A 24,568-nucleotide genomic window follows, 5' to 3' on the forward strand; every position below is an offset into this window, starting at 1 on the left:
CAATTTTTACGTTACGTTCAGGTTCAGGTTCAAGATACCGGTATTTATTATTTAGCGTTTTGTCAGGTGGTTTACCGAGTGGCATTTGATTTGGCACGTGAATAAGGTTCTCTTTTTGGACAGGTTCGGCAAAATATAGTACAGAGAGAGGGTGTAATGAAACACTGATACATTTCATATTAAATTGAGAAATTTCAAGTTCACATCCTACGTTAACAAACATCTCTAGTAGGTAAATGAAAAAGGCGAGCTGAACATAATCAAAGTCCAAAATCTAACAGTTAAATCATCATCATGTAAACTCATCTAATTTTACCGAGGAAAAGCGTGTGATCCATTGCAGTTCCGATGAGCCGTACGACTGTTGTAAACGACCGTAAACTTGCGCACATTTACGGCTGTACGTTCCACGACCGTACCACGGCTGTCACCGCGCGTTTCAGCCATATTTCAGGTGGCCGTACTGCAGCTGTATCGCGTGTCTCTCTTCACAGTTGCTCTTTCTTCATAGCTGTCGTATCTCGTTGATATAGATGCCACACGGCCGGTCTGACTGTAGAGTTGATGATGACCGTACTTTGGAATAGAAGTGCTCGTCTTCATAGCCGATGGAAATACTCCAACTCCGTTGTCGTACTGCCGTCAAGGTGACTGTGACCGTACCACTTCTTCTGATGAATATAGTGACCGTATAATATATTGAAGTCGTAGCCGTTCATTGTATATGTTTGACGCGCTCACGGGAATCGTAACTGCCTCGGTGAGTCCAAGTTTCTCGCAAGTCGCGACCGTCAATGTTCGAAAACGGTAACACCGCGGCCTCACGGCCGCAGCCGTTTGTACGTCCGCTAGCTGCAGACCGTACGTGCGTGACGGTCTCCGCCGTAGAACCAACAACAACCCTTGGCGCGAAATCTGAGGTCCTTATATACGCTAGAGTCGCGCACACTCAAACCTAGCCCTCGAACTGATGCACATTCCTTCGAATGGAATTTCCCTCGCAACGCTGAGCGCCAACGTTTCAATGTAAACAACCTTTCCCACGGTCTCGACACAACGGCGCCGCATTCTTAGCATTCTTAACATCTATGCATAATACATGTTCAATATTACCTATGTTCAATATTACCTACTTTATTCACGCCATTTCATATTGCAGTCTGTTGAATAAATTCATTTAATATAAATTAAAAGTTTAGTTTTTTGCTTCAAGTTAAATTTTGGGAATTAAGATTTATACTTTCATATTTTTCAGGGAAGAAAAACCAAAGAAGAAATTGGAAGCTAGGCAACAACAAGAGCATGAAATGAATGGCACTTCTGAAACAGTTGACAAAAGTCCTGAAAAAACTTCTTCCTCTGTCTCCATTCCAGGTTCATCAACAGATACTCTGAACAAAGTAAGTTTCTTAATAGAATTCTACTTCTGAGTTTTGCTGCCTGACTTTGAATTTTGAATAAAAAATGTTTTGCAACAAGATCCATACTATGGGTGGGGTTGGAATCCTATGAAATGGGAATGTGTGAAATTGTTAATACTATTAAAAAAGAGTATTCTCTTGACTTCAATTGAACTAGTTTTATGGAACAAATTCTGCCTAACTATACCAATAAGTAAATTGGTGGTGCATATGTTTAAAACTCTTCCACTTCACATCTGATCCCTCTTCAAATAGACCTAGGAGAATGGGGGGGGTGTGTGTTTGCAGATACTTCTGTCTAAAATAGCCCCCAAAGAAAAGTTGAGAGGATTCAAATCGGGGCTTCTTGAAGGCCATTCATTTTTGCTAATGAAATCAGGGATGTGAGTTTGAATCCAGTTTTAGGTCATACTTGAACCATGTGATGGGGCAGAGTCTTGTTGAAAACTCCATGGTGAGCTGTTAAAGTGTTTGCAGCCACAAGGTAAAAACTCAGTTTCAAAAAATTCTGAAATGTGTTGCTGACTTCAATTTCACTGCTGAGGGGACAAAAACAAGTGGAGGCCTCCAAGTGGCTGTTACCACGGCCCAAACCTTCAGAGACAAGGGACTTTGAGGTCTCATTAGGTACTGTTCTGATTGCCACAATCCATCCAACTCCAAACTCTGTAATTTTTATGCTTTGTTCAATGTCAAATTTCTTCACATCTTGGAACATCAAATTAGTCAGCATGCCATCTTTAATGAGATTCAGAACGTTCTGTCATCTTTCAAGTCTCAATTGCGGCTGTCATTGTAAATAAGGGTGGTCATATTGAATAAATATGTTCAAGAATTGTCTAGGTAGGTAGTTTTTGGCTATTAGCTCTTCTAATACAAAATTAATTAGTCTGTTTGTATAATTGAGAAATGAAAAAAACATGCATTAAATATGGCAGACCCTACATATTTAAAGTTAGATCTTTGATGTGAAAATGTCTCCTTTCCTCTCAAAATACATAAAATCTTAGACATGCAGAATTTTGTGCAAATGCTAGTCTAATGTTCCTTTCTACTCAGAAGCCATGGGATTCTGTACTGGATGTAACACAGTGCATAAAAAATCTTCAACTCCCCACCCCTCCTCAGTTCCAGTTCTGGAAAACCCAACCAGTGCCTTCTATTAGTAAGTGTTGAAATTGCTTGCTTCTTCTTGTGACTGCATCTAATGTTGTGCTGTGTAGTGAAGCAAACTAGCTACTTGCTGCTAGTTGTGACTTCATCTAATTTTGTGCCAGTTCATCTTCATCATCTTTGTGCTGTGAAGTGCCAGTTTAGTGACGTCATCTTCATTCTACAGTAATGTTGAAATGTGATGATTAGTTATAGGACTGGGCAGTTACCTGCGCCTTCCTCATTTGGCTGTATGCACTCACGCTGAACAGTGCAATGTTCCAATGTCTGACAATGACTTCAAGGTTTTAGCTTCCAGTTCTGGTGCTTCTGGTCTGCATATTTTTCTAGCTCTGGTGCTTCCACCAGAAATTGTGAATAGATAGGTTTTTGCTTTATTACTGTCCTTTGTTCATAAATTTAGGTTTTAACTTCTGAATTATTTTCTTTTGAATTTCGACTGTATTAACTTCTGATTGTATTTGTGTTCAATTTTTTTTTTGAACTGACAATGGAGCTGGACTCAGAAATGTTTTCAATAGAGATATGGTGAATTTTTGTGGAGTTTTCTTTGCTTTTCAATTTTTAATGTTGATCAATAGTGTAGCAATTTTAGATCATTTAATCTCTGCTGGCATTTACTAAAATGTGTCTTCTTCCAAGATTTTCGCTGTCAATTATTTTAAGAGATATTTCATCAATCCTTGATTTGACAATGCCCTAACAGGAACACCTTATGTCAATACTGATGATAAAGCTTTAATCTATGATGTCCTGTATATTGCAGATGAGCGTATACAAGAAGGAGTTAATGAACCTATTGAGAGTGACAAAGACCAGAGTGAGATCAGAGCTGAACCCTACAACTTACCATCTGGCTTCCATTGGCAGACCTTAGATCTACAGGATAAAGATATGGTAAACCTCAACATTACCTATTCTACTTATATAAATTGATAAATTATTTCCCTGGGAATTTGATAAGGTAGAGTTGCACAGCTACTTGTGGTTATCAAATCAAATGCTTGTAGACAAATTTCCATGTTTGGCTGGAGTTGGTTTGGTCTAGCACCAAGAGAAAAAATGTATATTAAGCTATCGTTAGAAAGTCAAATGAATCCATGTGATGAAGCTTTTAGCATTAAAATTACTTGCTAGCCAAAATAACAAATAATATCAGCTGGTATTTACAGTAGCTATTGAGTCTCCATTATGAGTCTTGCCTTTTGAAATATTAGTATCATTAGAAGGTTAGTTTGATATTCCATCATGTTCCTATATGAATATCCTAAAATTAGATGGTAATAATAAACAATATCATGACTTTGCTTGTTGCTAGCTACATTTTCTCTAATTAGCATTGGAAATGTTGTATTTTGCTTCAAGTGATGTGAAGGCTTCTTTTCAGCTGCAAGACTTGTACGTCCTGCTCAACGAGAACTATGTCGAGGATGATGATAACATGTTCAGGTATGATAACATGTTCAGGTATGATAACATGTTCAGGTATGATGACATGTTCAGGTATGATAACATGTTCAGGTATGATGACATGTTCAGGTATGATGACATGTTCAGGTGTGATAACATGTTCAGGTGTGATAACATGTTCAGGTGTGATTACATGTTCAGGTATGATTACATGTTCAGGTATGATGACATGTTCAGGTGTGATAACATGTTCAGGTATTATATGTTCAGGTATGGTCATAGTACTCACAGCTTCTTGGTTGTACTTGCTCAAATGGTGCACACTCCAGCACAGGATGACGATAAAATATTCAGGCATGGTTGAAGTCCCATGCCTGAACATGAATGAATTGCCATGTTCATTTGAATTACACGCCTAAAATAATAATTCCCACTTGCAAAACGGCATGCTCTTTTAACAATGGAGGCACCTCATGGAAATAGACTGCAAATGTTCATAGTGAAAATGACACAAGTTGATACCTATCATTTTCACTAAGGTTTCAGGCAGATTTGACTATAGTTCTGTTTGTTGTCCGCATTGGCAAAACACAATGAAAATTTTTCACTATTCTTCATTGCAGATTGGCGTATAATATATTTGTGTAATTATATTTCGGGAAGAATATACAATAATATTCAACATATTTATGTTTTGCAGATTTGACTACAGTCCAGAATTCTTGCGGTGGGCGCTGATGCCACCAGGCTGGCGTCAGGCGTGGCATGTGGGCGTCAGGGTCACCAAGACTGGCAAGCTCATGGGCTTCATCAGCGCCGTGCCTGCCACCATCAGGGTCTATCAAAAGTACGCTGCCTCGTGGGGTCTATGTGGGCAATTTGACTAGAAACACCACAGTTGCGGTGCTGACGGGCTCTGTTGCTGGCTGCCTTCGCGTGAAAGCTTCTTTTTTTGTGATTGTTGTCCCGCCCATCCCAGAGTGCAGTAGATGACAAGCTCATGGCTTAAATTTAACAGTTCCTAAATATGTGATTGATGTCCTGCCCAGTGCAGTAGGCGAGAAGATGTTTGCTCATCATTAACAGTTCCTAAGTATGGCATTGCAGTCCCGCCCGGTGCAGTAGGCGATAAGCTGTTTGCTCATCATTAACAACTCCTAAATATGTGATTAATGTCCCGCCCTCCCCAGGGTACAGAAGATGGTCGAAATCAACTTCCTGTGCGTGCATAAGAAGCTGCGGTCCAAGCGCCTGGCGCCTGTGCTAATCAAGGAGATTACCAGGAGAGTCAACCTCGTGGGAATTTTCCAGGTCTGTGATGAAAATTCATGCATCATCATTCTGTAATCATGTGATGAAAATGAATAAAGTATGTGATGAAAATTCATGCCATCATCATTCTGTATTCATGTGATGAAAATGAATACAGTATGTGATGAAAATTCATGCCATCAACATTCTCATCATCTGCCTAGTATGCGTGTAGCACAGAGATTGTGGTACATTTCCTGCCGTTCATTATTTCAATGAAAACACCACAAGTACTCCTTCAAAACTTACAGGGGTTGTACAAAAGGGAAACGCCTGACATTTTGATTTCGTAATTTTTAACATAGAAACAATAAAACGTGTAGAAACAATAGAAACGTGTCATATTTTTATGTTTTATTGTTTATTGTTGCTGCTAATCGATATTTTATCCTTGCACAGATATCTTTATTAAATTTTTCTGTCTATAACCTGACCTCTAACCTATAAATGGCAAACCTCTCTGACTTTCATAGAGGCCAAATTGTTGAAGCCCATGTGGTAGGTGCTAGTGGGACGAGAATTTCCCGAATGCTTGACGTTTCTAGAGGTACTGTCTCTAAAATAATTACTACTGTTTTTGAAAGAAAAGGAAAAACGTCCTCAGCAAAGCACAGGTCTGGCCGAAAGTCGAAGTTGTCTGAGAGAGACCGTCGGTTCCTAAATCGAATTGTGAGGGATAATCGAATAACAACGGCTGTTAAAATTACTGTAGAACTCAATGGACATTTACAGAACCCAGTTACCATAAAGACTGTCCGCCGAGAGCTGCACAGATCTAGATTCTATGGAAGAGCTGCGTTAGAAAACCTCTGGTTTCAAATACAAATGCTTCAAAGTGTTAAGAGTGGTGTAAAAACTTCCAGAATTGTTCGAGCAGTGGAAAAATTTGATTTTCGCTGACGAAGCATCGTTTATCTTATTTTCAACTTCTTGCCGAGTTTACGTTTGGAGCCAAAAGAGTCACTTAATCCCGACTGCCTCCTCCCAACCGTAAAACATGGCGAGGGATTTGTGATGATCTGGGACGCTATTTCTTGTAAATACAGCGAACCAATGATTTCTGTTCATGGAAGAATCAGCAGCCGTGACTATTTAGGAATTTTTGAGGACCAAGTTCATCCAATGGTCCAAGCACTGTTTCCAGAGGGAACGCCATCTCTCAAGATGGTAATGCCTCGATCCATACAGCTGGAATTGTTACAAAATGGCCGAGAAACGTTCTAATGAAGTTGAGCATCTCATTTGGGCGACACATTCACCAGACCTGAAGATTATGGAGTATTGATGGTCGATTTTAGAGATGCAAGTCAGAAGTCGATTCCCACCGCCATCGACTTTCATGGAGCCAGAGGGAGTTTTAACTGAAGAATGGGTTAAAATTTATTTAGAAACAATTCACAATTTGTATGAATCAATACCTCGGAGAATTGAGGCTGTAATTGCTGCAAAAGATGGAAGTACACCATACTAGAATATATTTGGTGGATTTCTCGGGTATTCCCCATATTTAGTCTCACCCCTTGTATGTATTGAGGGTACAGCTACTGCCTGATACTGGCCAAACTCTGAATTGTGCAAATTTTGAATTTATCGACTTTTATCAAAATCTACGAGTCAGTCCATAGATCAATTTAATGCTTCTGCCCAAAATGTGTAACTGATGATGCCAACTTTCAATTCACATAATAAATAATAGTTAATTTTCTTAGCTCAATGTAGTATACTCCGTTTGAAGCAAACTCGGTACTTCTAAATTTGAATAAGTTGCTAATTATTTTGATCTGAGGCAATTTCATGGGGAAAGCGAAGTACTTCGCATTTCCCCATGATTACTTTGCAAGATTACTTGGAAGTACTTTCAAATTAATCTAATCTGACATAAATTACAAATTCTGTATCATTTATCTTCGTAAATTACTGTGTAACGAAAGCTTGTCGACCAGGCGGTGTACACGGCTGGAGTTTTGCTGCCTCAGCCGGTGTCCTCGTGCCGCTACTGGCACCGCAACCTCAACCCTAAGAAGCTGATCGAGGTGAAGTTCTCGCACCTCCGCCATAACATGACGATGCAGCGCACCCTGAAGCTCTACAAGCTCCCTGACCAGCCCCTCACGCCGGGGTATAGGAGAGTTACTAAGAAGGACTTGCCGCGCTGTAAGACATTACTTGAGGTGAGACTAGTGAGGACTACCACGCTCTAATACTTGTTGCGTATTAAAATAAATGCTGAACTGAGGTCCCAATGGCGAAATGCTGTTGCATATTTTCTTTATCAATATTTTATGATATTAGAAATTATTTTTAACTGAATAGAGCTATGTACAAATCGTCTATGGTAATGGAAACTGTTACGGGTTCTAATTGAGTGTATTGCTTCTGTAAAACATTGCACTGCTCCTAGTGACGAAACTATGCTAGTCTCACGTTCATGACCATAAGACGCTGTTGAGAGATCTGGAGCCAAACTTTCAAAACGCGCTAAGTGAACATAAGTACTTACGACTATTTTCTTGTCTATGATTGGTGGATTTTGCTTGAACGGTCGTCAATGATTGGCTGGTGAACTTACGATCTCTTAACTTTTCTTGTAAGTATGGCCCCAGCTCCATCGTAGGTCTCAAGTCGTTGCTGTTACGCAGTCTGTTTGTAATCATTAAGCATGTATGATGCTTCTATTTCTATTTACAGTGTATTATTTTGCGCTTGTTTTCTGACTGTGAATTGCTTTACTTTGTGCAGGATTACCTCAAACAGTTCCAGCTGTCGCCGCTCTTCAACGAAGAGGAATTTAATCACTGGTTTTTGCCCAAGGATGACATCGTGGACAGCTATCTTGTCGAGAGAGGAGGCACCATCACCGGTAATTTCTATCAAATAGTTGCAACTGAGAAGTCACTCTCTTCAATTTCATCCTCTTCATTCATTTAACCTGAACAATTTGGCTTGCCGGACCAAACTCAAACCATAAAATAATTTTGTGAGGAATACATCATCGGCCAGTCCGTCATGCGGTGTTGGCAGTTTGTTTGGATTGGCGCGTCTGGTTTCACGTCGCTTCGTATGATTTCAATAACTCGGGGCTTGCCAAAGAGCTGCGTGGGCCCACTTGTGAGGAACGGTTATAGGAGAAGTGGGGCCTAAGAATATAATTAGTCAATATATTCTTTGGGGTGAAACGAGCGGTGGGACTTTGAAACCCTTCTCTCCACTTGCTCAAGTTGGGTGGCCGCTGAAACAATTTCAATTTAATTTAATTGCCACCCCAATTAATTTAAATAATTTTTAATTTAATGGCCACTGAAACAGTTTTTGTTTGATTGCCCTAACTTAAAAACGCAACTTACTCCTCTAACTGAGTGTTAACTCGTCGCTTCAAGAACAATTGTTAAGGTGGCGTCTCGTGCAGATTTTGTGAGCTTCTACACGCTGCCGTCGACGGTGATGCACCACCCCGTCCACCAGTCCGTCAGGGCCGCCTATTCATTCTACAACGTCTCCACGGAAACGCCGTGGACAGCCCTTATGCAGGATGCTCTCATCTCTGCCAAAAATGTCCGTTGATTAGTAATTTACGCTCCTCAACGTTGGCGTGTCTCTTTGGAACGTATATATTTTTGATTAATTGAAAAATTTTATATAAACTTTTATTTACTAGATGAAGAAATCAGTCTCCAGCTTATGAAAAGCTGTTTTTTAATTAAAACTAATTAGTGATGGCAATGAAATGGTTTTTTGGTGATCTCATGGGCATAACAAAATTGCTCGGCATGGCTGCATGCGTATCATAGAGTTCAGCTCTTATCTTAGTGTTACCGAGTCAATTCATTAGGATTATCACTGAATTAGCCTCTATTTGTGTAATTAATCTCTAATTTTCTTGTGATTGCAGACAAAGTTTGATGTGTTCAACGCACTTGACCTGATGGAGAACAAAGTTTTCCTGGAGAAGCTGAAGTTTGGTCAGGGCGACGGCAACCTGCAGTATTACATGTACAACTGGCGCTGCTCTCCCATGCCCTCTGAAAAGGTGTGTGCTCTCTTAACCTGCAGTACTACATGTATAACTGGCGCTGCTCTCCCATGGCCGCCGAGCAGGGGTGTGCTCGCATACTGCCCCAGTTAAGGAGTATGTTCTCTCATGAACAACTTCTCGAGTAATGCTATAATTCAGAAGTTTAGAGTTACAAGGTTACGTAGGAATTTAATTGCATATTTAATAAGATTTGTCTACAGGACGCTTCGTTGCATTTACTTTAAATTTCATCGTTATGTCGTTATGTGAACTATCTAATGTACCCACAACGACATCGATGATTCTGTCACTCATAATTTACCTCGCTTTTTAGGTCGGCCTCGTGCTGCAGTAGACGCTCGGCCCTCCATAGAGACGTGCACCTCACCGACGCTGGGCGAGCCATCCCCACCCACCAAGCAAACGTCCTAAACTGCAATTCTTCTTGATCTAATTAGAGTAATCGAATGTATGTCGTCCGCATTCAACGTGTGCACCACATGGGCAACGTTCCCTCAACTCGGCATCACGCAATTAATTTTATTCTGAAGCCCAGATTGCAGGGTAAGTCTACCCTTGTCAGCGGCTGCTACCTCCTGGGTGTGGATGTGACTCCGGTCTCGGGAGCTCACGAAGCTCGCCAAACTATCAAGTCTTCAGCAAGGATATTTTCCCAACCACCGCTGCTAAGCCCAGCCTTCGGGAAAATGACGTTAAAATAACATCTTAACAAAATTATTTCGTGAAAACAACGTTAAACCAACATTAATTTAACGTCAGACGATTGTTGGCCAGACTCCTTGCTCGAGTACTTCAGTTTTAATGCAAAGGAAATAGACTCGTATCTTGGGTGTCTTCTATTAATTCAAAGTCCTGGAAGATTTGGACCTCTCATGTAAATGAACTTTGTTGTTTACATTGGGGAGACCAAAACGTCTGTGGGATTTAAATAAATTATTCTTAGTCCCACTCTCACATTTAAATCTTGCCCTTTAATTCAGAATTTTAATACATGTTGCCTGTAAGGGTTGCTCTTGCTGCTGTATCGCGTTCATTCAGTGAGGTCCGATCCCTTTATTCCTACTGATGTTGACACGACCTACTGAATCTTTTACCGCTGCTGTTATCTTAGTATAATTATTAATGTATTTTCACCTCGCTTCCTGAACGAAATGCTCGTGGTCTTCTGGTGCAAAGTTTCCTGTAGCTTGCCGAATGAATATTAAGACGCTATGGTCAGTGCAGAGGATTTTTTGAATGACGCTCCATCAATAATCTAATTATACTCCGGAATGAAATTTATACTCATCATGTATCCTACAAATAAAATTGTGTGAAATCTCGGTAATTATAACTTGAATAATTACTTCTCTTCTTAACACCGCATACTTGAGTTGGGACTGCTGTCACTCATTGGCCCTGGCTTCTGGTCCAGCGAGACTTCACTCGTACTATCGACTTCTTGCTAACTAGTTATAATTATATCGTAGTACGAATAATAGTTTGATATCTGAAGTATTTATCAGTATCAGAAGCCTGACATACTTGGCGCATGCTGGCATTCGTCCGAGAATGGAATCGCGTTCAGGTCGTGCTCGAGAGGCGAGCGTAAATCTGTGGCACAGTTTTTATAATGGATATGGCTTGAAATTAATACGATCATAAATCTGAGTAGCATTTGATTCTGTGTAAGGTTTAACAGATGTTTAATATCTACCGCCATTCCTACCATAGACGAAGATCGCGAAACGGATTGATCAGAGGGCCACTCCTCTTCTAACATGACTTTTTTTTTATTTTACATGCAACATACGCCCGAGTTAATAAGCAATTCACATTCGAGTTCAATAGGATTCCATAAGATAAATTAGCAAAGTACAATTTCGCTTGGCAACTTGTGACGCAGTGGACGCAACGCGTCGGCAACCACATCACTAGTTGGCGGCGCTGCTCTTTTGTTCTCGCTTTTAATTCTTCAATGAACATGGGTGGATGGAGTCATACATTTAAGGCATCCTTCCGTGTCAAATTTTCACTGCTTGATCCATTTCTAACATTATTATTATTGCCGAATTGTAAAGCAAATACGTGTCTGATTTTTTTTATGCTATTACATTATCATCTCGATTTAATTAGTCGATTATGGAGGTACATGTCGGTGGCTTAATCTTTTGTCTAAAGATACATCTTAATTTGTTCACTAAATAGCATTGACCGCCGCCAATGCTGTTCATGTCTTAAGGTTGGGCTAACAAAGTTGCCCTCAGTTCTCTACATGTTGATCTGTTCGCTGCAGTTACTCGCGCTTCTAACAACGTGCTCAGTTCAGAGTCTTCGAGTCTCTTCGATATTGACATCAATTGCATAGAAATCAATACGAGTTCTTGGTTACCGCCATATTTGTCGGTCTTGACTACCATGAAATTGTCTTAATTCTTTGTTGTGATCCACTAAAATCCTGAATTAATCCTTGAACCGCTCATAACTAGTCGAGTGTGGAGTGTGATAGCCAGGCAGTGTGTCCATTTCGCTACCTTTATTGTCGAGGCTCGGCCAAATGATTGGTCGGTGCTATCATATTTTAATAATTTACTTCAAGCAGAATTTTGTTTGTTTTAGGCTCAACTCGAATGCATGCGTACATGAATAAACTCTTTGACTGGGACATTGGCTCATGAAATTTAACCTCCAAAGAGAATATTTTTTTCATTTCTCCAGATTATGGTCGTGCACTTCTGCAGCAAAAATATAATACAAATATCGCAGTGTGTTTGGCTGAGCCGAAGAATTCGCGTTTTCTGTCGTTTCTTGCTTCTCAAATCTCAACGCAAGAACAAATTTGCATCCTTTCGCAGTGTTCTTCTACAGCTTAACTAACGTCAGGACAGTGATAGGTTATAAACAAAGCATTTATTTAATCTTTGGCATGCCTACGGTGCATTAAATCCATAAGAAAGTTATGACAAAATATACAGCACATACAGTGCGCTGCTTCAAACTATTAAGAACTGTAGCAATTAGCGTATCCAGTATGACAAATAATATATCCACCTAAGTGTCAGCCAAGTAAACTTTACCAAACATCAAGGTTTAGTTCAGTCTTTTCCTGTCAGGTCATGGTTGAACTAGTATAAGGTTGACCCATGAGAAGCTTATTTTTGCGGATGTAGTTTGTTGTTCGCCTGTGACGTCACTGATCTCAGTGACGTCACGAGCATTAACAATTCACCGAAATGTGATCAAACCGGCTCAAAAGTTCTGAGCTTGTGCTTTTTTTTCGTTGGACAACCTAGCAATTATGGTGATCTGCTGAACGAAAAACATGATTCACTAATTAATACCGATACGAGAGGAAGGCAGGAATTCTGATCAAAAGATTGGCTTCGGTGTTGACTACAAGCAAGGCAATGAAGAGTAAGCACACGAGCATCATTATGAACAGTTCTACATCAAAATATTTCTCGTTGGTACACCATTTATTATTACTCTGTTTGGCCGCCTCCTACAGCTGCTGGGCATTGAAACTTTCGTAGCCAGCAACGACGGCTGCCATATCCTTGATTTCATTGCCAATGCAAACGAACAATTTTGTTGCATGTCCATGCTGACTTTACAGCTCCCTATTCGTCTAAGGACCGAAAGCCTCAAATAAAATGTTCGTATATATAGAGGAGGTTGACTATCCCTTCAGCTGAAATGTCCGGTAATTGTACAATTATACATCGACTCTAAGGTAAATTGTACTCGCGATGAATTAAATGCTAGGAATTCTACAGCGCCCAGGGGTGCAAATACATAAACAGAAACTGGCAATACTGCAATATCACATTGGTTACAAAAGCGCTACACCGTTGAGCGCCATTCAGGAAAGTCAAGGAGCTGTTGAACAATATAGTAATATCAAATATTACGTCCGCTAGTCCAGCGCTGATCGTGCTGAGAACTTGGCGGTTGAGGTTGGATGTAGTAGTTGAAGTGTGTCAGTGGCAAATGTATGTACGCAAAGGACTAAATTACTTTTCACTTTAACGTAATGGGTTCAATTATAGATTCCCATTTTGTACAAATTTACGATAGGATATATTGGAAATTATGCATTCGGACAAAGAAGTGATTGAAACTAACAAATCTGAAAGGTTTTGTTCTTTACTTGAGTGGCTTGACTGCGAGTTACGGTGGACGAAAGGATTGTTAGGTGTGGCTGTTGCTTAACTTGCTTTAGGATGGTGCAAAATCCAGGATACATTCACTAAAGGTACAGAATTAATAATGTCATAAATTCCAAATCATGAAAGGCGTTAATAAACATGTCATGGGAACGAATTACTGTCAACTCGGGATGTTATAGTAGGTAAACATTCGAAGGAGTTCTGAAACTGAAAATGTGAATGGAATGTAAATGAGTGTTAAATATTTTCAAACTCTTCATAGAATGTCTGAAAAGCTTCAAATTCAAGTGTGAACAATGCTAAAATAAGCAACTAAAACCATTACGTGCTGACACATTTAGAAAAGCCATCAGTTCTCACACTGAACTTACGATACAGCAATGTGTAAAACTTGCGTCAATACCAACAATTTGCTTCAACAGCATTCAAACTATGATACCCGTACATTTTTTTAATTAAGCGCAAGGATCCGAATCTTCAGACTAAATTATATCTTCTGAAGATGAAGTTTTCAAGAAACTTTTTATTGACAGACGACGTCTCGACACAATAATGGACAGGTTCCCATTGCCGGTAAATGGGCACCGAGTATAGAAGAATGAAGACCAGAAATGCTTAGAGAGTTTAGGCACAAAATTAAATCTACGACACTGCCTCGAATACAACTATAATTTAATTCTAAATACACATAGCGTAGTGCACTAGGAGTCTAATGAGGCAGGTAAAGGCAGGTGGGGCGGTCGTACGTGCAAGGTTGCGTGCTCACGTCACAATAGCACCAATAAAAGCGTCAGGGTTACACTAGCATTCCGTTCAGCGCTATATTTGCGCCTGATAAATAAAAAAGTCTCGACTCCATCGGCACCCAAATACTTATGCTGAACTTTATGATAAATGGACAACAATGTATGTAAGTTATCCTGAATAAAAACGAAAAAATTTAAATTTTTTCTTGGCACAGGAATTTTTCTTAATCAGCAGTGTTCAGGCATCATAAATTTTTCCGACCGATTATGCATCGACTTGAGATTATATGAAAATTTTCTGGTCAACTAGTTAAGATAATTTGGTGAAAATGATATGCAGTCCTGCTAGACCTAGAGCCACCTCATACGTGTCTGCCACTCTTCGATGGCATCAAAGTTTTGTATTTCATTAATAAAAACTCATTGATTGTCTTCATTGAATAACTGTATTAGAACACGCAGAAGTGAAGTATTTCATTCATAAATATTAAATTGCAAGCAAGCCCAATATTTCCACTCGGGCTTATCTGCCGAAGAAAAGTGAACAACATTCAGCTGTCAATGGACCTGGAATTCTTAGTTTTGTTCGTAATATTTAGTCAAATTGTCACAAGAATGAACCATCATCTTATATTTGTTGAGGACTGAAACAACTAATTATTTAGAAAGAAAAAGGAATTTCAAGAATGACTCAGTCGGAATGACTGCTCAGTTTTGGTGCTGCCGGCGCATTCAGAATATTTAACTTCTGTCGACCAATATCTACGAACTTCACCAAAGAATCTTCCGGCAAGAATAATACTTTAGCTGGAATGAATGTCTTGTGAAATGAACATTTTGAATTTCAACTGAATTATTCAACTTTAATATGAGCAATTTCAAACACTAATTTATCTTAAAGATAATTGCACTGTTATTGAGAATCAGAACGTAACTTGATCGTCTCCCGACTCCATCCCATTAGTTTATCACTGCTTGATCAGAGAATCAAGAAGCAGTGAATCACTGCTTGATCAGAGAATCATCACTGCTTGATCAGAGAAGAGAATCAAATCAACATAATATTCTGCTTTTCAAGCGCTGATGAAATGCGTCGTAGATAATGTTTTTTTGGTCAGGTACTCAATTAAGGAGAAATTTATATCTTGCTGCCGAATGTTTTTATGATCCAGGATAACGTTTTTACGACTGACTATCCAGGCGCTGAATTAAAGAGAAATTAGTATCTTGCTTACGAATGTTTTTACAGTCCAAGACGAGTCCTTCTCATTGGCAGAGCCTCCTGTCGAGGAGGCACTCGTGAAATCATTGGACAGGCGCTCAATTAAGGACAAATTTGTATATCGCTGCCGATTATTCTTATGATCCAAGATAACGTTTTTACGACTGAGTATCCAGACGATGAATTAAAGAGAAATTAGTATCTTGCTTACGAATGTTTTTACAGTCCAAGACGAGTCCTTCTCACTGGCAGAGCCTCCTGTCGAGGAGGCACTCGTGAAATCATCATTGTGATTTCTGTCGTCACTCGAGGCCTCCTCTAGAGGCGTCTTGGACGAGTCTGTCTTGGTTGACGAGTAGAGGGAGGTCTCGTGAGCGATGGTCGTGATGGCGTTCACGACCTGCCAAACGCCTGCACTGTCGCCCACTGGCGTCACAACTGTAACAAGTAAATAGTCATTTATTCCTTCTTTTAATTATGATAATTTAAAGATTTTCATGCTTTAACTATCTAACGTAGTGTCGAGAAAGTAATCGCGTCGTCGTGGTAGCTCATCTTCAAACATTGCGACATAAACAGCCATAAGTTATTGTTCCAGCTAGATAAATTGCTGAGCTCAAGTAACGTCATGAAGTTTTTTATACGAGGTTTGAATTAGAATTAGAGACAGGGTGGAAACAATATTCCGCTTTCGGAAAATATAACGCTAGGAAGAATTTTATCCATATAAAAATTTTAATCCAAACTTGAAAAATCGTCTATCTTTAAATCATTCCTTATAATGGAAGTTACTATGCACATTAATTCACGTTATGTAATGAAAATATATCAGCAATAAGGTAATTTATAATTTTTTGCTGATGAAGCGCTGCACCCTCACCCAGTTTGCGGGATAGCGTCTCATGAGGCACGCAGAGGTTGTGCTTGCATAGTTGGAACAGAGGCGCTTTCTTCAGAGGCACGTCCACCCACGCCGAGCCGTTGAACTTGACGAGCATCGTGTACAGAGTGAGGCGCTGCAGAGTAAACCCCGACGGAGGCTGCAAGTCCACGGGCAATCCGAAGACGTCGATTGGGAGCTCGAAGTCTTCTGTGGAATGTTGCTGCTCTGGGATCGGGTAATTATTGTCAGAAGCTTCACCCGAGTCCAGATCCTTGGAATAGACTGCTGCCAATTTCGGAGAGATTTTTATTTTTTGGGGGTTGACTTCGGCGGCTGGTCGTAGGGTTTTTTCGATTTGTGCTTCTGCAATAAACTTGGCTCCTCCATCGTGAAGATTTTTCACGTACATTACATTTCTTTTTCCATTTCTCAACATCATGACTGGATGTCCGAAGTCAACTTGGTTTTCTTCTGCGTTTTCTGATATGTAAAATCTCGGGTAATTTTTATCGTCGTTATGTTTTACTCGATTATGTCGCACACGAAAACTGGGAGGGTTGAAAAACATCGAATTTGCCACCGGCGGCCTCTTGCCGAACATTGCGTTTCTCTTCTTCATTGGGTCGTTCAATTGAACCAAATATTGTGGAGCTGCTGCTGGTACTACGAGTTCTGCTTTTTCTTCTGAAGGGGACGGCTCAAGCTGCTCTCCTGCGGCGGAGAACCCTTCTTCCGCATCGTCTTCCTCCATCTCTTCGTGATCTTCTTCTTCATCGTCATTGTCACCGAAAGAACTTCTTGTCGTCCTTTGATTGTTTATTGGACCGACAAAAGAATTTATAAGGGTATTTGATGGGTCCCATGCCATGATCTTGAGCACCAGACCTCGACATTGTTCTCCAACGATCAGAGGCTCCCAGTCTAAAATAATACTGCCGTCGTACTGTGCCTGCCAAACGTTCTCGCCCTCCGTCGTCGACATGAGTTTGACTTTGGCATCACAGAGTGGGCACTGCCCCGTGTTGGTAACCTCCACTTGACAGTAACGGTTCGGGAGCCCGTCAGGCGTCGGCAGGAACGGCGTAATGGACGGGTAACTGAGGTTACTGGAGGCGCCGCCTTCCGGAGCGCGAGGTCCAACCATTTGGTGGATCAAAGAGATGACGGGAATCTTCCCAGCCAACTCTGTCAAGAAGGAATTGTGGTTTAAACTATTCCTGTTAGTTGCTAACAGGATTTTTCTGACAGTAACGTTAGGTTTTGATATGCGTTTACAATTTATGTCTGCATTCATTTGCGAGACGTTGGCGGATTGAGGCAAAAGTAAGGCTCATAAAGAAGAATGGAACATTCACATAAAGAATTGTGAGTTAATGGAAAATAGTTGAAGATTGTTTCAACCCTAGAAATAATTCTATTTCATCATATAAAATGAACTGTGAAAATTAATTCTAATTACTAAATAGCTAACGAACTCACTATTGCCACTGAGCATGATGCAGGAGTAGTCGATGCTCTCACCGTCGATCGCTATTTCTGTAAGTAGATGACACTGCTTCACTTTGAAAGGCTGCCCGACCACCTCACCGGTGCTGCCCGAGATCAGAATCATCTCGTTGACCATCATGACAGGCTCCCCTCGTCTGGGCTCGGGGAAGCTGGACGATGTGTCTTCCTCGGATGTGTACTTGAGCATCGCCCGATCAGTTAGAAGTTCTGAGTGTGCAGAGAGGGAGGAAAGGCGGTGATCTGTGGTCGTGTGGGCGGAGTTGGTAGTGATGAATGACATGCCCAAGTCGGTGTCGTCATGAGGGGACATTTTGAAGGAGGCCTGGTAGGCCCCGGGGAAGAGCAGGTCTGGTTTGGAGTCGCCGGTGACATCAGGGATTAGCACTGGCAGGCCAGGATACGTCATGATCGGCGATTCACCTGCAGGATAAAAGAATGTTTTTGCGCGTAGAGTCACTATGCATGTTTCATGCACCAAATTGATCATTAACTTATCGAATTTTGATGTAATTGTTCAATGAATTGCTGAATGATAGGATGTTGTGTGTGGTACTGTATACTGGATTTTTCTGGAACATCGTCTCTAATGAATTTCAAACTTACATTGCATTCCTACATCCGAGTCTAAGAATATGATACCTCGTCTCATTTCAACTTGAGTGTTTTATTTATTTATTTCATTTTGAACTTTCGCTGAAGCGTAAACTTGTAAATAAAGTCTGAATTCAAACTTACTTTCGGTTCGAGAAAGTTGCGAGAAGATGTAAAGTTTGACGTAATAATCAAACTCATGATCAATGCTTTTCAAATTTAAAGAGGCTCTATATAATTACCACCTATAGTGTAACGTTACCTGATTAAGATAGCAGAGCTTAAATTCGAACAAATAAATTCATACAGAGACAGTCCCTTCAGTTCTTTAGTTTTATGTTCCGATTTTTTTCTTTTTGCTTGCGTCGTGCCCATAATTTATACTCAGTGGAAAATTACTGACGCGGCAGCTTCTGATTTGGATTAACATATGCTGGGGCGATTCTAAATTTTGTTAGAGTAGAGTTGCATGTGCAAACTGCAGACGAGCGTCTCACCAGACTCCTGGCGGTCGCTGGTACCTGCAGACTAGCGTCTCACCAGACTCATGGCGGTCGCTGGTACCTGCAGACGAGCGTCTCACCAGACTCCTCGCGGTCGCTGGTACCTGCAGACGAGTGTCTCCCCAGACTCCTTGTGGTTGCTGGTACCTGCAGACGAGCGTCTCACCAGACTCCTCGCAGTCGCTGGTACCTGCAGACGAGCGTCTCACCAGACTCATGGCGGTTGCTGGTACCTGCAGACTAGCGTCTCACCAGACTCCTGGCGGTCGCTGGTACCTGCAGACGAGCGTCTCACCAGACTCCTGGTGGTCGCTGGTACCTGCAGACGAGCGTCTCACCAGACTCCTGGTGGTTGCTGGTACCTGCAGACGAGCGTCTCACCAGACTCCTCGCGGTGGCTGGTGTCCCACACGACGCGGCCGGTGCGAGGATCGAAGAGCCTCACGAGACGACGCCGGCCGATGGCGAGGCAGTTGTAGCTGCGCTCGCTCTCATGGCTCATCTGACGCAACGATTCAAGGCGCAATCGTTGTAAGTGATCAAAGATACAATAGGAAAAATATTTTCAAATCTCAGATCAGGCAGTTAGTCAGCATAGCCAAGCGTGATTTCAAGCTGAACAATTAAATTTTCAAGCAGAACAATTCAAGCGAGGCCATTTTTGAAGAACTAATGGTGAAATAAATTTGTTGATTGCTTGAAGAGTATTCATCAGTTTTCATCTTATTTTCCGTTCATTTAAAACAAGCAATATGCCCTATTAACTGCTCCCTCTTTTTGAGTTAACATAATGAACATGTTAGAATAATGTCAGTTTAATAATCAGACGCTCATACGAGTTCCTAGATGCAGAAACGATGAAGCAGTTGTTTGTTGCCGTCGTACGCCCGAGTCTAGAGTTTGAAGCTATTACAAACTATCGCCAGTCATGAAAAGATCCGATCAAATGATACGAGTTTAGATCTATGAACAAGGCACGAAAAGGAAAAGAATCGGCGACAGGCCACATCAGGCCTACATTTCAGCGCCGACATCATTATGTTATGTTATGTTATGTTAAGACATAGACAATATTGCTTCAATATTCTCAGTGAAAATTTACAGACGCGGCAGCTTCTGATTTGGGTTACCAGAAGCTGGGACGACTCTAAATTTTGTTAGGGTTGTGGGAACACTACCAGCGGCGAGAAGCAAGCAACAGCATTGTGCACCAGGTGGCCCAAATGAGGGCGGATGAACGTATAATCAGAGGCGGCGATCCATCGTGGCCTGGGACTGCTACGTCCCAAACAAGTACCAAGATTACTATGTTATAGTAGCGGCTACCCACCAGGTGGCAGAGCGTGCGGGTAGGACACTCGCTGAGCGGCGTCTGCCAGACGCGCGCCCCGGACGCGTCAGAGAGCAGCGCGAGGCCGCAGCGAATGGCGCCTCCTGAGGGCATCGCGCGAAGACCTGAGCCCCTCCTGCTACCCTCGTCCACCTCAGGAAGTCTTCTGCAGTCTGTGTTTATGTTTTGTATTGTATTATTGTTTATGTTTTGTATTGTATTATTGTTAATGTTTTGTATTATATTATTGAACTCGGTGAACAACGAGTTCAAGTCCTTAATCTTACCCGTGAAGTCTGTTAGTAATAAGTTGAAGTATTTTTTTCATAGTATACCAACAAAATACTCCGGCGTGGACCGAAACTGATTATCACGTGAATTTTAGAATCCTGTTTCACCAAAACTTTGAGTATACTAACAAAAAGTCATTCCAAATCTAAAAATGATTTCAAAACCAACCTACGTTACGTAGACCACAATAATAAACGCCGAAAATAGAAGCAAAATCGACAGAGTAACCAAATGTTCATAGAAAGATTGAAACCTAAATAGCAAAATAAATGGGCTAGATGACGCAAAATCCTATGGCCAGGCGAAGCACGATATTCTAGGCTTGACAATATTTCGATGAAAACCAAGACTAAAATATAAGCAGGGCTAGCAAAAATTCTGTTTCACAAGAGAAACATATTGAGAATTTAACCTGCGGCAGCGAGGCAGCGCCACAACGCGTCGGCGGACGACGCGTTGACGGGCTCGTAGTAACTGACGAGCAGCGCACCCCGCCCTGTCCGCTCGTCCACGATGGACAGCGTCTCGTTCACACCTGCACGACGATCAACATTCCGGCACGATAAGTGCGGCTGCAAGCCACTTCCTTTTTATTAAGAAATAATATTGGTTTGTTCATTTGTTATTTTGTTTGTCGTACTGCAAAGAAAAACACCGTTCGTATCTCATCTTCGGACTTCAATTTTTCTTCCTGTAGGAGCCTAGCAGTTCCAGTCATATTACATACCATGTGTTGGTATATGTACGACAAATTAAGAACCATCAAAGTCCCCACTACTGCTCACACTCACCGATGCCGTCCAGCACCTGCATCCAAGCATCGTCGTAGTCAGCGGAGAGCTGGCCGTCGTGTGGTCCATTGTTGTGGGGAACGCCACACAAGTCGTCCACGCCGCACGGCATAATCCACACGAACACGACCGTGACCAGCACCCCCAGCATCACCGTGGCCAGCACACACGCGCGTCGTGCCGGTGACATGGGCGTAGGCGTCCACACGGCAGACAGGCGCGCCTGGTCGAACGCTCCTGTCCCTCCTGAATGAGCAATAGGCAATTATACTACGTGCAACTAAACGGAAATACAGGAATGAATCTACAACGTGGTTCATTCAGGTGTTCATCATTTCGAGACATTAAGTCTAGCGTTGAAACAAATGTACGAGAATTTAAGGCCTTTTATTTTAGTTGAAAAATTATTTTCTCCAGGAAAGAGTTAAACTGCACGAACTACTATCGCTTGCTTCCATTTTAGCTAATTGATGGATTGATCCTCAATGGCAGTGCCGCAGTATACGGCTCAATAATCCTTTGATATTTATCTACAGTATAAATGGCAGTAACTGTACTATAAAACCTTTTAAGCTCGTTGCAGACCCCGAGTCGCTGTCGCCGTTTGTCAGGAGCTGGTAGTCGTTCTTGGAGTGCCCTGAAAAGTGTAATGTTTAAACTGTGCGATGGAAGTGAATGTTCACATAATTGAATGAGCTGGTTAGCCTGGCGTTGTCCGGGATAAAAAATCCCTGCAATATGATCCTCCCGTTACAAGTCTCGTATTCTCGAACCCCGTTTCATCGAATATTGTTAAACCGATTACCGTCAAATCGAATCCAGAATTTTGAATTTTGACACTGCAGTTGAGCTAGGGATAGTACAGGAAAATACAGAGAAAATTCTTCGATCGTAAGCACGCCATCAAGGTAATAAATTCATCGATGGTATGCATGCCACGAGCGCAGGCCTCAACCTCCCATACAAAACAATTAACTTCCACAAATGAAGAAATATTTTACAACTGTAATACCATTTTTTAAATCGTACAACACAAATCGGTGGAAATAACTGACATAGATTCGGTCTTGTCCTCAAAATTGTGCAGAAGTTAGGAATAGTATTGGGTAGTCATGCATAAGTTATTACTAATTTAAAGTGTTTTAATTTAAAGACTCTGACTATATTCTCGTAATGCAGAAATCAGTTCTATGAGCAAAATAAAACAAGGAAAAGGTACTGAAATATCAGATGTAGATACCGTGGAGTTTTACTGATAATAACTATAAATGAAAAATCTTGATAATATCAATATTAAACTCATCACTGAGTTTGGGCTGAACCCGGGACTAAACCTTAATAATATCAATGTTGAAATCACAACTGAGTTTGTCTTTATCCTAAGTCAAAGACATAATATTATAATTGTTGAACTCACCACCGAGTTTGGGTTTATCCTGAGCCACAACATTTCTCGAACCATCGAAAATGTATTCCTCATCATCGTCGCTCTCGCCAGCGATATCTAGTCGCCCACCGGGAGAACTAAGCGACATATTGTCTGAGTTCATATGACGTGCGTTGTTCAATGTATCTTCGTCATTGTCATCCGCTTCGTCCTCCTCAATGATGGTATGAAAGTCGCCGCTCATGACAGTCTCCTGCTCCGTCACGTCGTCGTGCGCTACACCTTCGTAGAGCGCCGAGTCACCATCGTCTTGCAGCAGCAGCGAGTAATGCTTCGTCGCGCCAATGTTCATGGGAGGCAACCTGGTCAATTCATTAATTGTTATTTATATCGGCGGCATGTAATACTATTCATATAGGAAAACATGAAACGTACTATTTCACACAACACAGTGAAAAGTGAAACTTTGCCACGTCACTTTGGTTTGAATTGTAAGAAATAGAATAACGGAGCATGAATTTTAATAAGAAACTTCTGTCTCCTAGTAGCGACTCAAGCTGATGGCACTTAGAGAGTAATTTATTATGTAATGGCATGACATTCTTATAATAGAGAAGCTAAAAAAGTTTATATTTCTATTGATTGTGAGGATATTTAGAACATTCAGAGAGATTAGTCAGCTGGGAGTAAATGCTGATGAGAGTGCAACGTCTCGCGTGTTAAGAACACACCATGGCAACTAACGAACTCAAGATCACACGGACGACACAGCATCGTTTCTTCGCGCTCCACCTATAGCATTGCACTCCATATTCTTTTAGAAGATGTCAACTTATTATTACACAAATACAATTCTCATCGAAGTCGATAATTACTCACAGAATGTGCCGCAAAGATCAATGGGAAGTAAAGTCTATGTAGTGGATGCTTTTCAGCTCGAGTTTTGTATAGCATGGCAAAACCAGCGAGTAACTACTACTGCGAATGCGCTAAAGCTACTGAACGCATCTTCGACCAGGCCCTGTTTACAACAGCACCATAGAAAACGGATAAGTTTCTGTAAATCTCAGGGTAAACTTTCATGTTCCTTTGAATATCGGTATATTTTTAACTAAATTATGGTTACTTCTTTGGATAAATTCCTGCCTTCCAAACAGAAAGAAATTAGTTAACTGGTTCTGTTTCGTGAAACGTGCTCCATTAAATGTATAAATTCTTCGGGATTGGGCTATGACCTTGATTTATTCATCGCCAATAACACAACTTGTAGAAATTTCCTTGAGCATTCTAGTAATAAATCATTGAATTTTTCGAATTTCATTTAACTCTCAAATTAATTATAACTTTTTTGACTTTTTGACATAAACAATAAGGTAAAGGGCGGGGAGAAGGAATAAACATTTGTATGTAGAAACAAAGTGACGTCCGGCCAACAGGGGACCTACACCAAGACGAGGCAGACATCAAATCTTGAGATGTTTGTTATAGCGTGTAACTTAAACAGAGGCATGGGGCTGGCAGAGGGCTGGCAGGGGGCTGGCAGGGGGCTGGCAGGGGGCTGGCAGGGTGCTGGCAGGGGTAAGGTCTTGGTAGATGAACATGAGAAGGTCACTGCATTTGTTGATCTTCGTTTGCTTTATTCTCCCATTGTTTGGATAAGCGAAAACTTTTCAACCTGGGGTCTTGTTGGACTTTATCAAAAAGTGTCACAGTTGAAATACATGTGTAATTCTTACGAATTCAACAAAATTTATTAATGTTTATAAATTTGTGAAAATATGTCGCACAGCAGTCATGACTTCTTCAATGGAGTTGAAGT

The 24,568-nt window shown here is 41.1% G+C and overlaps 2 protein-coding genes across 3 annotated transcripts; one reads left to right on the forward strand and one right to left on the reverse strand.

The window, feature by feature from the left end:
* Positions 1–1,255: 1,255 nt before the first annotated feature.
* LOC108676834 (glycylpeptide N-tetradecanoyltransferase) lies at positions 1,256–11,992 on the forward strand (the record flags this gene model as incomplete). Of its 2 annotated transcripts, none has more annotated exon segments than XM_018164981.2 (11): positions 1,256–1,400; positions 2,481–2,586; positions 3,361–3,491; positions 3,982–4,043; positions 4,705–4,851; positions 5,195–5,315; positions 7,259–7,486; positions 8,055–8,175; positions 8,722–8,867; positions 9,205–9,342; positions 9,662–11,992. In XM_018164981.2, coding segments are annotated over 11 exon segments (1,366 nt in total), but the record flags the coding sequence as incomplete, so codon positions are not given.
* Positions 11,993–15,550: 3,558 nt separating this feature from the next.
* On the reverse strand, positions 15,551–23,732 carry LOC108676832. The gene is made up of 10 exons (XM_018164978.2): positions 23,629–23,732; positions 22,780–23,111; positions 21,928–21,999; positions 21,363–21,608; positions 20,984–21,106; positions 20,281–20,453; positions 19,332–19,452; positions 17,827–18,276; positions 16,345–17,532; positions 15,551–15,902 (listed from the first exon to the last, which is right to left on the reverse strand). The coding sequence occupies exons 2-10, from the start codon at positions 23,099–23,101 to the stop codon at positions 15,649–15,651; spliced, it is 2,949 nt and encodes a 982-aa protein (XP_018020467.1). The 5' UTR covers positions 23,102–23,111; positions 23,629–23,732; the 3' UTR covers positions 15,551–15,648.
* Positions 23,733–24,568: the final 836 nt, after the last annotated feature.

Source organism: Hyalella azteca, unplaced genomic scaffold, assembly GCF_000764305.2.
Source record: "Hyalella azteca isolate HAZT.00-mixed unplaced genomic scaffold, Hazt_2.0.2 contig10447, whole genome shotgun sequence".
Classification (NCBI taxonomy): domain Eukaryota; kingdom Metazoa; phylum Arthropoda; class Malacostraca; order Amphipoda; family Hyalellidae; genus Hyalella; species Hyalella azteca.